Source organism: Phocoena sinus, chromosome 1, assembly GCF_008692025.1.
Source record: "Phocoena sinus isolate mPhoSin1 chromosome 1, mPhoSin1.pri, whole genome shotgun sequence".
Classification (NCBI taxonomy): domain Eukaryota; kingdom Metazoa; phylum Chordata; class Mammalia; order Artiodactyla; family Phocoenidae; genus Phocoena; species Phocoena sinus.
Window position 1 is genome coordinate 130,174,187 of NC_045763.1, and position 15,247 is coordinate 130,189,433.

General features: G+C 38.8%; 1 protein-coding gene across 1 annotated transcript in view; it reads right to left on the minus strand.

Annotated features, from left to right (window-relative positions):
- SLC9C2 (solute carrier family 9 member C2 (putative)) overlaps positions 1–15,247 on the minus strand; it is a 92,661-nt gene that overhangs the window by 64,866 nt on the left and 12,548 nt on the right. Inside the window, exons 5-10 of the mRNA XM_032636184.1 lie at positions 13,877–13,993; positions 12,295–12,456; positions 7,736–7,835; positions 5,883–6,026; positions 3,216–3,384; positions 939–1,020 (exon numbers count right to left, since the gene is read on the minus strand). Of these exons, the coding sequence (XP_032492075.1) occupies positions 939–1,020; positions 3,216–3,384; positions 5,883–6,026; positions 7,736–7,835; positions 12,295–12,456; positions 13,877–13,993 (774 nt within the window). The remainder of the gene's footprint in view (positions 1–938; positions 1,021–3,215; positions 3,385–5,882; positions 6,027–7,735; positions 7,836–12,294; positions 12,457–13,876; positions 13,994–15,247) is intronic.

The following is a 15,247-nucleotide window of genomic DNA, read 5'->3' on the forward strand; positions in this document are numbered from 1 at the left end:
AATTACCTGTTAACGTGCGAGTGTTTCTAGAAAGGATGAGCATTGATTCTGAGGATAAAGTACTTGCCATACATGTTTGTTTCACAATGAAAATTCTGAGGTTCAGTTAATACAATAAAAAAAAATTGTATGGGAAGAAAAGGAGAAGAAAAAAATATTTCCATGATAGTAAAACCTCTTGCTCTTGCCTTTGTGATGATCAGAGTAAGAGCAATCTCAAGAAAGCAAGCATGGGAGAAAACCAGATGTTATATCATAAGCAAAGAGAGCAGAGTGGGTCTGGATCCCTGAAAGCCAAAGAAGATCCCCTTCTTCCTTTAACAATAGAATCTCTGAGTTTTGCCTAAGCACATGGCCAGTCAGTTAAGATAATATTCCCCAGCTTCCTTTGCCCACGTGTGCCCATGTGACTAAGTTCTGGCCAATGGACTGTGAGTGGTAATGATATGTACAACTTCTGGATTGTGCCCTTAAAAGGAAGCTGCTTACCCTCCATTAACACCATCACCACCACCATCACCCCCACCGGATCTTCCCTTTCTAGTTGATTGGATTGAAGATACAGTGGCAGTGAGCCAGCATCTACCCTGCAGACAAAAGCAACACCCTGGGAAGCTGAGGATCAACAAAAGAGAAGGATCTGAGTGAGATCTTTGGACAACCTTGTGGAACAGAACCATCCCACTTCTCTGGACTTTCTGGTGGAGGGGAAAAAAACAAACAAACAAAAAAAAAACGTTGTCTTGTTTAAGCCACGGTTAATGTGGTTTCTGTTAAACTGGCTGAATCAATATCCCAATTCATACATCATCTATAAATAGGGAGTGAATGAAAATGAGTGATTTCATAATCAATTCCTTGAGCCCCATAAGAAATGTCTCCTCCACCCCCCAACAATAATCTCTTTGCATTACTCTCCCCAATTAATTAGACTTTACCTAATGTCCTGGCTGAATAAGTCATCATGTATGAATTTATTCCCATAGTCATTAATGATATTACTTGTATATACAATATAAACTGAAAAACAAAACACAGAGAGTCAAAACATTAATAAGTCCTCCAAAGGGAATCATTGTTCAATTAACCACCAACAAAATTCTACCTTAATCCACATTTTAAAATCCTGCCTCTGATAAGAAGAGGCAAAAGGGTTATTTTGTGGACACTGCTTGAATATAATCCACTGGGGTAGAAATCAGTTCTCAATCAGAGTGAGAAAAAAAAATAGATTTTGTAGTTTCTGGGAGGGATAAGGACACTGAGAGAGGAGCTCTCCGTGGTTGCTGCCGTCAACAGTGGCCATGCAAAGCCTGAAAAGCCAGCACGGTGGTTGATTCTCAGACGTTGCTGTGGTACCTGCGGGGCTGGGGAGCAACCCCGGCAATGGCAGGCAGTGGTGATAGGGAAGTGCACCTGCCACAAGCATTTACTACAGCCATACGAGAAGCTCTGAAGAAGCAGACAGGAACTGCGCTGGGGTCAGGAGAGGCACCATGCAGAAGCAGAAGCAGAAGCACATTTGTAGGTCTTGGCTCTGCCATTTACTAGCCATGTAATTTGAGGCCAGTTTACCACTCTGAGTCTCAATGTCCTTTACCGAAAAATGGAGTTAATAGCAGTATGTCTTCAGAGAGTATTTCCCAAGTGACTGATCACAATAAGCACCTGAAATGCTTCTTAAAGACACTGACTCCCAGGCTTATTCCCTGCAGATTCTGATTCTGTAGGGCTGAGGTGGCATCAAAGGGATTCTTAACATCAAACAGATTTGGGAAACACTGAAAAATGATACTCAAATGTTAGTTAACAATTCTTTGACTTGGTTTTAGGCCAATTCCTTGCACAAAAGAAAACTGAAGGAGCTCATTATTCTTTTCCTCTGGAACATGGAAGGACCCAAAGTCCCTGCAAAACCACAGGTGTGTTTGAACTCCAAATTAATTCCCAGACCATGCCCACAGATATGAAGTGTAAATCCCCAGGAAAGATGGTGAGGACTATGATACTCCATTTCTTAAAAAGCAACATTAAAAATAAACTCTTTCTCTTTGGGGAGTTAGGGTGCCTGAGTTCTTTCACTAACATGCTATTCTCTTTATTTTGGTTTCCCTACATACAAGATAGAGAGGGTGATAGTTGCTCCCCCCAACAAAGATATTTGAAAAATACTGGGCTCTTAGGGTCTTCTAGGACAGAAGTAAAATAGCAAAGAAGAGAAAATTCTGAACTTGAAGTTGGATACTATCAAGAAACTCTGTACATCTACCTCCAGATTAAAGTTCCTTGGGAGGTGGGTAATGTTCTTAGTTTACATTATTCAAGTGTTCTCCCTCCCAGGAGCAGGTTTGGGGTTCATCTGACTGGGAAGTGGTGGGGGTGTCCTGGGGATTTCTAGAAACTTCTCACAACTTCTCCAGCTAGCTCACAGAGTACTGTCACGAATGATGAGGTACCCTCATGCTGTCCACAGATGCTCTGGGTTCTCTGGACCTTCCCTGGAGTCTCACCAACGCTGCCACCACCAGACTGCCCAGAAATCCACTGGCTGGCCCATGGGGAAAAGGCTTTGAGAGAGAGTTGAAAGGAAACTGAGATTTGTCTTTCGCTATGTATAATATAGTGTTCAGCCAAAATTTTTCAAGAAATTAATTTTTTATTTAGCCCTAAAAGACATAAATATGACTAGATCCTGAATTCAAAAATTTACAAAATCTTTCTTTCCTTAGCATATTTAATGAGCATTTCAGTTTTTGCTCTAATAGCTATAGGAATTGGAATGCTCCAGATAAGGAATTATTTTTTTCATACCTTCTGACAGCTCTTGAACAACAGCATTTATATGTTCAACAACATATGTTGAACATTTACTGAGTGTCAGGTACTTTGCTAAGCATCATTTCGATCCTCCACTGGAAACTGAAGTGCCACAAGTCTGGGGAACTTACCCAAGGCCACTCAGCCTGTCAATGGTGCAGCCAGGGTTCGAGCCCAAGTGTACCCAACTCCCACATCTGGAACTGTTATTTGATTTTTGGTCCCTTTCACACTGTCAACATAAATAAACTTTCCCCCAAAAGTTCCTTCCTACTTAGAAGATTGCATTCTTCAAGCCTAATTTTTTAAATGGTTAGCTTTATTATTGGGTACTATGACAAGTGCTACAAAACAAAAATGAGTAAGTATGAATAATCATGGGATATGATGTTTCTTACCAGCTGTGGTGACTCTACTTTTTGTTCAGCCAGATTATGAATATCAGGAGCCAAGAGTAAACTAAAAACTCCTTTAATTCCAGACCATGCTATAACAATTCCCCATCTCCAATTATACTCATAATTTGAATGCCTCAGAATAGGACTCACTAATACAACAGTAAGTAACCTGTGGAGAGAAAAACATTTATTTTTATATCACATCTTATGTATTAATGTTATTTATGGATGATACTAGCTAGTAAATACTAAATTTCATGTAAAAATTTTTCAGAAAAGAGAAGACGATCCAGTTTATTCATAGGTTGTTCAAACTTTCTGAGACTAACCGAACTTATGACCTAAATTTTGCATATAATACTCAAATCTTGAAAAATAATGCTAGAAATTCTATACAAATATAAGAAATTATCATTAACACTAGGGTGTAGTGTTTAGGATCTTGGTAGTAAATTCCTGCAGGGAAACTTCTTCAAATGACATTAACAAGCTCCCTGGAAGGCCACAACCAGATGCAGAAATTAGACCACAAGGACCTTGTAGATCATGACGAAAAAGTAAAATTGTAGACACTTTAATAAATTTAGCTCAACCAAATTTTCCTTGAGTTTCCACAAGAATCATACACTAAACACCATGTAAATAATTTCAATTTGTGCCTCCTTTCTCTACAGGTCATTTTGTTATAGGATCCTATGCCAAAATCTAGATTCTATCTATAGCAGACTTGCACCAAAAAAATATCAGTACTGTCCTTCAAGTGAAATTTCAGCAGAAATATAATTGACATGTTCTCAGCCTCAAAAAAGATACTGTGTATCAGTCGCTTAACCGGGAATTTCATATGACAATTTAGAGAATTCCTGTCATTGAGAAACAGAAAATCTACAATTTGCCATCTATAATATATATAATTAATTTGGGCAAACTCCTCCACCTTGCATTTAAAGCTTTTTGCAAAGTAATTCTTATCAACCTTTCCAGCCTTACTAAATGATCTTTCTCTAAAATACCACTGACTCCAGCCAAAACAGAACAATTTATGTCATTTCCTGATTATCAAAAACAGGGAGGCAGTACAGCAAAGGCTCTGGAGTCAGTCTACCTGGGTTCAAATTTAGATGTCTTTTACTATGTAACCTTAGGCAAGTTATTTAACCTCTCCAAGCCTCATTTTCTTCATCTGCAAAATGGAGAAATAATAGTCATTGAACTTGCCTCAAAGGACTCTTATGAAGATTCAATAAAATGAGGCAACATTCACAGGGCTTAGCATGATGTTTAGAATGTGGTCAGCACTTAACACACGTTAGCAATGATTATTACGTCCAGGCCTTTGTTTGGCTCATCGTCTCTGAAACATTTTTCTCAACAAGTCTCTTACGGAAAGTCTACCCACACTTTCAGGGCCCCTTAGGATGACTCCCTCCACTAAAGTCTCTCCTCTAGTGAGGTGGAACCATAAGTTCACACAAGATCTCTGGCACCCACTAGCCATTTGACATTGGGCAAGGCACCTTGCCTTTTTTGGACAGTTTTTTTTTTTTTTTTTTGGTTGCACAGGGTCTTAGTTGTGGCATGTGAACTCAGTTGCAGCATGCATGCGGGATCTAGTTCCCCGACCAGGGATGGAACCCCGGCCTCCTGCATTGGGAGTGCAGAGTCTTACCCACTGGACCACCAACGAAATCCCTTGGACAGTTTTTTATCTATAAAATGGAGATAATAATTCTTATCTCCCAGTGTCACTATGCAGATGAAATGAGATAATGGATGTGTGCAAAAAGCCATGTATCTTTCTGCATACACTGAGACCAACCTCACCTTGCACTTGTGCTCCTGTGGTGGAAAGAAACATAAATTGTACACCCACCCTTCTGTGTGACAGTGCCTATCCGAGTTGCCTGCAGTGCCTTCAGAGTCAGCAGAAGCAATGTTTCATGAGAACATCTTATAAAGTAAGCTCACTCAGCCAGGCCTAACCTGAGTGGAAATGACAATACTTTCAGAGACACTGTCACGAATTCTTATGGAAGACACAACTGCCCCGTGTGGGCAATGTCACTCAAGAAATAGCATGCTCTTGGGAGTCAAGTTTAAACCCCAACTCTGTCCTCACAATCCGGGTGACTCCAGGCAAGTTTTTAACCTCTCTGGGGCTTCATCTGTGAAATGATGCAGAAACACCTACCGCATAGGGTTGCATTAATACTAATGGCATAATGTACATGGTTAATGTTTAACAAATGGCTTTATCATAGTTATGATGATAATAAATGATGATGAAAGTCAACAAAATGTTAGGAGCTATTAATCTGGTCCAGTGGTGCTCAAACTTTAACAAGCATGTTGAAACAGTTTCCTGGATCTCAACTTCAGAGATTCAATTCAGTAGAATGGGATGGGCCCATGAATCTGCATTTCTGTCAAGCTCATGGGTTAGGCTGATGCTGTTGTTCTGCGCCTTCTCATTTTACAATGAAAGCTTGAAGAGTAAATAGACTTCCCCTCAGTTGTGCAGCAAGCTACTGTCAGGACCTTGACAACAGTACAGGTTTCCTGACTGCATGTCCACAGCTCTTTTTGCTATAACCCACTTCTTCTCAATTCTAATTCTGGGCTTGAGAACCTAAGTCTAGTAAGCAAACTTTAAATTATAATTCTTACCTTACAAAATTCACTGTTGCAAATAAGATGAGCATGAAAACTAAAGTGTGAAACTGTAAATACTTGATTTCTCCACATCCAATGATAATGCCAAAGAAAGTGTATATTAAATGTTGGTATACACATGAAAACATTATTAGAAACCTAGGATAAATGGAAAGGAAATCACATTTTAAGGGATGTGTTTTTTAAATCTACACGTCTAGCCTCACCCCCAGAGATTCCTACTGCGAGGCCAGAGCACAGTGCTTAGGGCATGGAGCTGTTCTGGTTCCATGTGGTAACACACCTGGGTCTGGGCCAGGTCTGACTTCCATGAGCAGATCTCAAGTCCTGCCTCTTCTTGGTCCCCTCTATTCAGACCTTCCCTTTCAGAGGACTGGGTGACTATGTCTGTCCCACAAACCAGTCTCCCTATGGGTAGGTCTCAAGATCTACACTGGGAAAGAAGCATTAGGAAGCCTCGTTTTAGCTGCAGATATAAACCATGTTCTCTGATACAGCATTACTCCAATCAAGCAGATAGTCCAATTCTCTATCCAATTCCTGTCTCTTGATTCAAGTGATTCAGAACTCCTAGAAGAAAAGGGTATGAGCGGGACCTCAAACCCCAAAGCTTAGTTTTATAAAAATTCAGAAATGATGGAATAACTCACTGAGTAGAATACTTTTTTAAATGTCTCCACAGGACCTTAAAAAATGCCTTACATATAGTAAGATCCCAATAAACATATAATCACTTACACTTATTATTAGTTTCTTACATAAACATGTCCACCACTTAACATGAGTGTCTTCTGAGAAGGGACTTATTTTCATAGCCCCAAACCTAGGATACAATGTCCAGGCCACAGGAGATATTAAGAGAGGATTGGTTGAGTAGCTAAATGAATATACAATTGAACGAATAGAATGAGTAATTTATAATGATGCTGACAGACAGCATGACTGAGCTCAGAAAACTGTCCAAATACAGACAAAAACTATGTGTTCCAAGAACTAGTTATTCCTAAGCTTCTGGCTTTTAAAAACCAGTAAAGTATCATTCACATATACACAAAACTAGAATAAGTTACAGGTGCCATTCTTTTTTTAAATTTTGCCAAGTAGAGTTATAAAAAAAAAAGTACCGTCTTCTATGAGTAGAATTTCATGAGAGAAATTACATATTAAACACCAAAAAAGTAGGAAGAACATAATTTCAGAACAAAGAATAGTCCTTTATATTAAAGCAATGAATCTTCATGGGAAAACTCAGGATAATGCTTATTTTTCTCATTTCAACATTCGCTTTCATCCAATGTGAGAATTTCTACACTAGACTATGATTTGGTGTGAGATAATTCTGAAACAATTCTATAATTTAGCATAGTCGCTCAGAGAACGGCCAACTCATTTGTCTGAAAAGACAAATGGCTTTCCCTCTGTCCACAGATGTCCATATGACACCAGATGTAAAGGCTAGATAAGAGTTTGCTGGTGTTGCATCTTTCTGCTACCTTTCTTTTCCAGCTCTTCCCATACTTGGATACTGTCATTCAGGTACGTTATGAAGGAAACAAAGGAATAAAGTATTTTTTAAACTTCCCACAATTCAAAGTAAGTTTTTATCAAAGAGTTATGCATAGAAAGTACTATGATCTCTGAGCCACTGATACATTATTCATAATAGGAATACCAATTAATGTCAATAATTGTTGGTAGCTTAAGTTCTTTTCAAATATAACTGGCAGTAAAATTAAAAATTAAAACACAGAAAAAAGTTATAAAAAACTTTAGTAGTGTTCATTAAGGCAGGACCACTTAAGCACTAAATTTCTATGAGATCTATATCAAGTACACAATAGACTTACTTAGTAATTATTAACTCGATCCTCGGTTTAAAGCTTAAGGAATCTAAATTTAGTCCTACAGTGACTAAAGCAACCATGCCTGACATTCCCAAAAATTCCACTGGGGAGAAAAAAAATGAATAAAATTAGTTGCATTCAAATCTGTACACTGAGCTACTTTATCTTGAGAGAAGAATTGTTGGGAAACTTAAAAGGGTAATAGTATTTCTTGGAAAGTTGCTTAAAGGGATTGGCCTAATCCTTAGGATCAGGGGTTGACAAACTCTTTCTGTTAAGGATCATATGGTAAATATTTAGTCTTTGTGGACCATATGGTCCCAGTCGCAACTACTCAACTCAGCTGTTCTAGTGCATAAGCAGCCGTAGATAATACGTAACTAATGAGTGCCCAATAAATAATAGACACTGAAATTTGAATTGCACATAATTTTTGCATGCTGCAAAATATTCTTCTTTGGGAGTTTTTTGAAACCATTTTAAAATGTAAAAACCATTCTTAGCTCATGGGCTATACAAAAAATAGGCATATTTGGCCCACAGGCTATAGTTTGCCAACCCCTGCCATAGACCATCCTCGAGGATAGAGCTAATGAAAAGTAAGTTTAACAACCTCTGCCCAGCACCTCAAGGACACTGTGCTGCATGTCCTAGGGGTTGTGGTCCAAGCTCAGTGCTTCCTTGGTGACTGCAGGTCCTGAAGCCTACGGTTCTTTTGCATGATACAGGCTCCCCTAAAACTGTAATTCTCTGGGCTCTAAACAAATGTGTAAATGTAGTCTGAGGCAGGTAAACCAGCTATGAAGAATGTTTGAACACCATAAATACCAACAGTCCTAGCTGCAGAACCTTCAAATAGCACATTATAAATGTCAGATGGAAGGGAAAGTACGTGCAAGGTAGGAGTGGAAGCCCTCTGGAGCAAGGCAGAGCTAGTTGCCCTGGGAATGTGAGCTCCCCTTTCTCCATTAGTGTCCCTGCATCTGTAAAGCGGGTGTAAAAGAATAATGCCTCACAGAGTTGTTGTGAGGATAAAATTAGATAACATGAAAAGTGCCTGGCACACTTGTACAGCAAGGAATAAATGATCATCATTATTATTATGCTATTAATTATTTTTATATTTTCACCTTACTGCTTAGTAAATTTATACTGTTTATTCATTTGAAGAGGATTTTATTATTCTTTTGGTTTATCTAATCACTTAAATCCACTTTGGATTTCTTTTAACCTACTTATTTAACTGAATTTAATATAAATAACAAATGGCAATAAAACCAGTGGTACTGGGAACTGTGACAATAGGGAAACTGTTTCTCAAGGTCTTATTTCCCTATGACTCGTAGTATGGGATTTTAAAGCTTATAGTCTTTTTTAGTAACAGTCACTACTTAGAGATAACATTTGCTATGAGGAAACCACTAAGTAACTATATTTTAAAACTGATATTATTTAGTATAATCCCAATGTTACAAGAACATATGGTGTGAATGCATACATTTAATACATGTATGTACATTTATATGTATTTTTTAAAGATTGAGTACATTTAACAAAATGTATCAGTGGTTAAATTTATGACATGGGTTTATAGGTGATTCCTACTTTGACTTTTCAGAATTTTTCCAAAACTCTACATGAACATGTATTACTTTTATAATTAGAAAAACAAAGTCTTTTAAAAATTACAAACGCTATTACATTAAATGGTGTTTTAAATGCTCAAGAAGGGCGGAAAAGTCATAGAACATGTAATAAATGAAGTAATTTTCATCAGCATAAACCCAAGTAGTTAAAAATAGAGTTGTAAAATTTTTCTGATTCAATGGAAAGAAACCACCACAGGAAACTGATACCACAGGAAAGTGGCTCTCTCCATCAAACTCTGTCTCTCTCTTTCCTTCTGTGCCTGAGAAAAAGTGCAGGTCCTCCTACCGGGAGAATCAAAGGGATTTTGTCTCCAAAAAACAACAGGATTCAGGAACCGACATCTCCTAACTAGAAAATATTAGGGTGATGACTGAAGTCCTTTGACATTTATAGCCTAGACCAATGACATAACAAAAACGAGTGAGAGCAATCAGCCCTGGCATGGGTAAGAAAGAAATGCATTGTTGGTAGAGAGTTTTAAAACAATAAAACTGACTAAAAGCTGTCTACTTTTTATTATCTCCATTCACCAGAAATTCTGACCAATGTCACTGGATAAAATATTCCTTCTGCTAGGACAGACCTCTCCCACCACCTCTCTTGCTGTACCTCTGGGCTAGACTTTTATATAACCCACCATCTTTCATGAATTATACACTGCCTTTTATACACTAAATTCACATTTTCTTCCGTGGGCTGATATATTAATATTTCTAGCTGCACTACCTGTCAACCAACAATGCTTCAATATGTTTTTTATCTGTGCGGCAATGTCTGTGCAATATTTTGACTATTTTATTTTATGAAAAGAATGAATGTGTTGTGAATTTAATACAATAGAGACAAAAATGTGCTCAAAGAGGTGACTCTCTAACCTCAATCAGACACTCCCTGGATTTAAGCCAGTTAACAGTGTGTTCATTAATGAAGGAAAAAAATAAAATTAGATAACATGACAGAAATGTAACATTAGAGAATGTGTAAATGAAAATTTTACCTATGTTTAGCTTTCTGGCAATGGAACTTCTCCTTATAACTGTCTATTGCTGACTTTTGCTGTCAGGATCTGATTAAGTGTAAGAGGAAAGAACTGCCTGAAATTGTTTTTAATTCCTGAAGCAGAGGAAAGTGTAATGGATACGGGAGGGGTATTCATTTCCTGGGGCTGTTGTAACAGAGGGCCACAAACTAAGTGTCATAAACAACAGGAATTTATTGTTTCATAGTCTGGAGGCTAGATTTCCAAGACCAAGGCTTTGCAGCAGTGATTCCTTCTGAGAGCTGCGAGGGAGAATCTATTCCAGACCTCTCAAGCACTGACTGGGAGCACCTCCATGAATTAGGAGGAAAGGGGAAAGGAACCAACATTTATTGGCTACCCTACCTTGAGCCCAGTGGTATGCTGGTAAATGTTTAAAAGTGGCCATCTGGGGGGTAAAAAAAAAAAAAAGCCCCAGTTGGTAGTGTCTGCCAATTTCCATGGTCCCACTATGGGCAATTTCAAGCTACCAACATTATGTCACTTGAATAGAGCGTTGGGGAAGAGATGTGGATAATCAGCTCTCATGAGCCAGCAAGAGCTACCTCCAGGACACCAGCATGAGGGAGTCACCCAACACAAATTACCTCACTAATGCCTGTAACGCCCCTCTAAATTAGGTTATATCACTTTTATAGATGAGGACACTAACTAAAGCTTAGAGAGGTTAAGTAATATTCCAAGGTTACCGAGCTAATAAATTATAAAGATTGGATTTCAAGTTAGCTCTGCCTAACTTCAGAGCTCTCTAAAGACTAACAGTTTATTCAACCAGCATGTGTTAAATTACTGTTGGGCATATGGCAAGCATTGGGCTTGGCTGGGGGGAAAAGAGAAAAGAGAATAAATATACAGATGAATAAGAGACAGCCTCCACCTCAAGGAACTTAGGCTCTAATGGGAAAAAAGGAAATATTAAATTAATTTTTTTCTTCAGACACTTAAGGCATTCATAATAGGTACATAAGGGAGGGAATAAAATGAAGAAAGGTGAAAGAAATGACTCTTCAGTGAATGTTTTCTGTATTTTACTGATTTGGGGTAGTGAGCAACAATAGGTAGCAATTTATCTGTAGAGGAAGCAGTTCTGTTTGGTCACTGGAGGTGAAAAGAGGAGTAATTAACCTCTTGATACCTGAGGGCTTCCATGGATGGAAGTTGCTCCACTGTGTGAGGTAAGAGCAGAAGCAGAATTTGGCCGTATTTTTACCACGGTTACTATGGCTTTGGGGGACTGGTTACCTCAGTCAGGGGGGTAAAAACTATAGCTCCCAATCTCACTGGACTAAACTAGGAAATGATTGTTAAAGGTCTACCAGGGCTAGGCACTCTGACTCCTGGATCATTCCACTCTCCTGCTTCTCTTCCAGATGTAGACATACCTGATTTCTCTGTTTCCTACCTCCTAGCCTCAGGTAAGGGCTGCCATTTCTACAGTCCCCTCAGTTTGGTACCCATTGAATGGGTACTGTTGAGCTGGAAAAAGACCTCAGGAGCATGTCTCCCACCTTTCTCATTTTAGACATGGGTTGCTAAGGGTCAGAGCAGAAATCAGCTCGGGTCTGATTCCTCTTTCAGGGGACTGCCAGTGAATAAACGTAAGATCAAAGGGTGGAATTAAAAAAGAGTAAGACAGTTACCACATGGAGGAGGAATGCAAAGGGAAGGGACATGGAGCTGAAATTGAGGGGATGTTAAGAAAGACCAGGAAAGAGCTAGAGGTGGCAGCCAGATATTATGACAAGACGCACAGAGGAGCCACATCAAGGGGAAAGCGGTTGGGAAGAAGCAACTGGATTCAAGAAGAAGGAAAAACTTAAATGCATAAAGTTCACTTTAAGGATGGCATATTTTATATCTGTTTCTGCCTTACCAATGTAGAAAGTCAAGTACACCATTGAGATACAAAGCACGATATTGGTCAGTGCATTGCTAAACAGGTCAGTCAATATAAACTGAATGATCCTTGCACACCAATATCCACATATTATGCTTCCCAAAATGTCCAAGCTGAGGCCCGTGATTATATATAACTCTAGAAAAAGAAAATAAGAAAAACAAAAGTTGAGCTATAATTTTTTTTCTTTCATTAATGGCATTTGGGTCTATGCCCTTTGGTTTGCTCTTGAGATTCTGAGTGGGGACCTTGCTCTTCAGCAGATGGGAATTTCCTATGAAAGCCTGGCCAAAGAGGCTTTCTGGGGATATATTTCCCTTACAGTCTGCAGCTTGAGGTTTGCTCCTCTGGGAACAGCAGACTCAAACGCCCTCAGGAGTCAGGCAAGGAGCATAAATGTGAAAAAGCTATGACAAGCTGGACAGTGAATGATCAACCAAAAGACATTCAAATTCAATTTTTTTTTACAAACTGTGGCAGGGTCAAGCACACCATGTCCAGGATCCCCACCAACCTGCAGTCTATTTGTGACTCCTGCCTCCATCCCAGGGGATATCTGGGAAATGGAGAAGGAAAATTTTTCCATTGTAACAGTAACTGGGGGCAATAGTGGCAGTTAGAGAGCAGATACCAGACAAAGCTGAGGGCAGTCCTAAATAACAAAGATTGTTCCACCCCGAATGCTGTTAGCTTCCCCACTGAGAAGCACTGCAAACCTCTATTACCAAAATTTCTTTCTCCTTGTAGCACCTCTATCCTCCTACTAGTATTTCATATATGTATCAGGAAGACACATTTTCCCTCTTCATGCTGTGATTTTCCCTCCTTTTCTCTCTCCTTAGCACCACATCTGGAAACCCAGGATATCAACTTATTCCATATCCCAGTGAACTTTAACCACATGAGTCTGACTATTATCACTTCTAAGACCTGACTCTCCAGAATTGCTTGAACCATTCTGCTTTCACCCTCAGACTCAAATCCAGGACCAAGCCAGTTCTTCTTTTTTTTTTTTTTTTTTGCAGTACGCGGGCCTCTCACTGTTGTGGCCTCTCCCGTTGTAGAGCACAGGCCCCGGACGCGCAGGCTCCGCGGCATGTGGGATCTTCCCGGACCGGGGCACGAACCCGTGTGCCCTGCATCAGCAGGCGGACTCTCAACCACTGTGCCACCAGGGAAGCCCCCAAGCCAGTTCTTAACATGCACTCATTGAGATCCAGATTGGTCTAGGAAAGAAGTAAATCTAAGCTAGATGAACACAATTGTGTGTGTGTGTCTGTGTGTGTCTGTGTGTGTGTGTGTGTGTGTGTGTGTGTGCATGCATACTGGGGGAGATGAAATCATTTCTTTAACAATTTTTCCCCCATAATCTCTGAGAAAACACATAGATGGTAATTATTTTCTTGTTACCTGATATACTATTTTAATTAGTCCATGAGTAAAGTATAGGGAAAGCAGTAAAGTTAAGACATCTTGAATATATTTTAATTTCAGTATGAATTGAAATGTACCATATAAAATGATTTTAGAAAATATACAGAGAAAATAACGCTCTTACCCCTAAAATTGGAAATGCTAAGTATGTTGCTCCGAAAAACTCCAAAAACAATGGATGTGAAGCCACAGATAATCATTGATTCTCCTCTAATGATATCAGTATACATTTTAGAAATGCCTGGAAAGGGAAATATAAAATATAATTTAATATAATGCATGAAAATGATGCTCTTCCACAGGAAACACAAAAATAGAAGAGAAGGAATATGCTAGAAAAAAAGGAGACCATAATGGGATGGGTCCATATGACAATCACGATCATTTTTTAATTTCTCCATTATTCCTTCTATATCTCCAGTGGCAAAGGAACATGGCAATAGCACTTCTTGAAGTGTCTATTGCCTCAAAGCATGACAGACCTTTGCAATGAGACAAAACACTTCTCAGGTCACTACATTTAGCTTGAATAAATATGAATCGTTAGACTCCAAAAGAATCACATTTTAGAAATAAGTACAAAATATGAGCTAGTAATTCTACTCCTAGACATATACCCAAGAGAACTGAAAATATATGTCCACACGAAAATTTGTACATGAATGTTCATAGCAGCATTTTCATAACAGTCAAAAAGTGGAAATAACACATAGTCCTTCAGCTGATAAATGGATAAACATATGTAATCTATCCCTACAATGGAATATTACTCAGCCACAAAAAGGAATGAAGTACTGACTGATACATGTTACAACATGGATGAACCTTGAAAACATTATACAAAGTGAAAGAAGCGAGACACAAAAATCACATATTGTATGGTTTGATTTATATGAAATGTCCAGAATAGGCAAATCCATAGACAGAAAATAGATTATTTGTTGCCAGGAACTTGGGAATGCGGGAATGGGGATGAATGACTGCTAATAGGTATGAGATTTCTTTTGAGGCTGATGAAAATGTTCTAAAATTAGACAGTGATGATGGTTCCGTAACTCTGTAAATATATTAAAGACCACTGAATTGTACAATTTAAAAGGGTGAATTTTATGATATGTGGGTTACATCTCAATTAAGCTGGTATTTAAAAATTAAGCACAAAATCTTATTGGCACTTAACATTCATTAACAGTTTAGTTTAATGGAAAATATAATCAAATTAATTGCCTAGTGTTATACAATTTATAAGTAGGGTAATAGTGATTGGTACCTGCCCATCCAGTATCTATCCTCTGTTCTTGGTAACAAAACTGGTTTTATTCAGGGTGGCAATGTGCTCAGATAAGTGACAATTTTTCCCCAACTCCTGGGCTTCTAAGAGTGGCCACTGAGACATAAGTGGAAGTTACTGAGTGGAACTTTTGGGAAATTTCTTGGAGGGAGAGGAGACTTGCAGCATCTTTCTGACCCTTGCTCTTCTTCCTTTTCCTGCCTG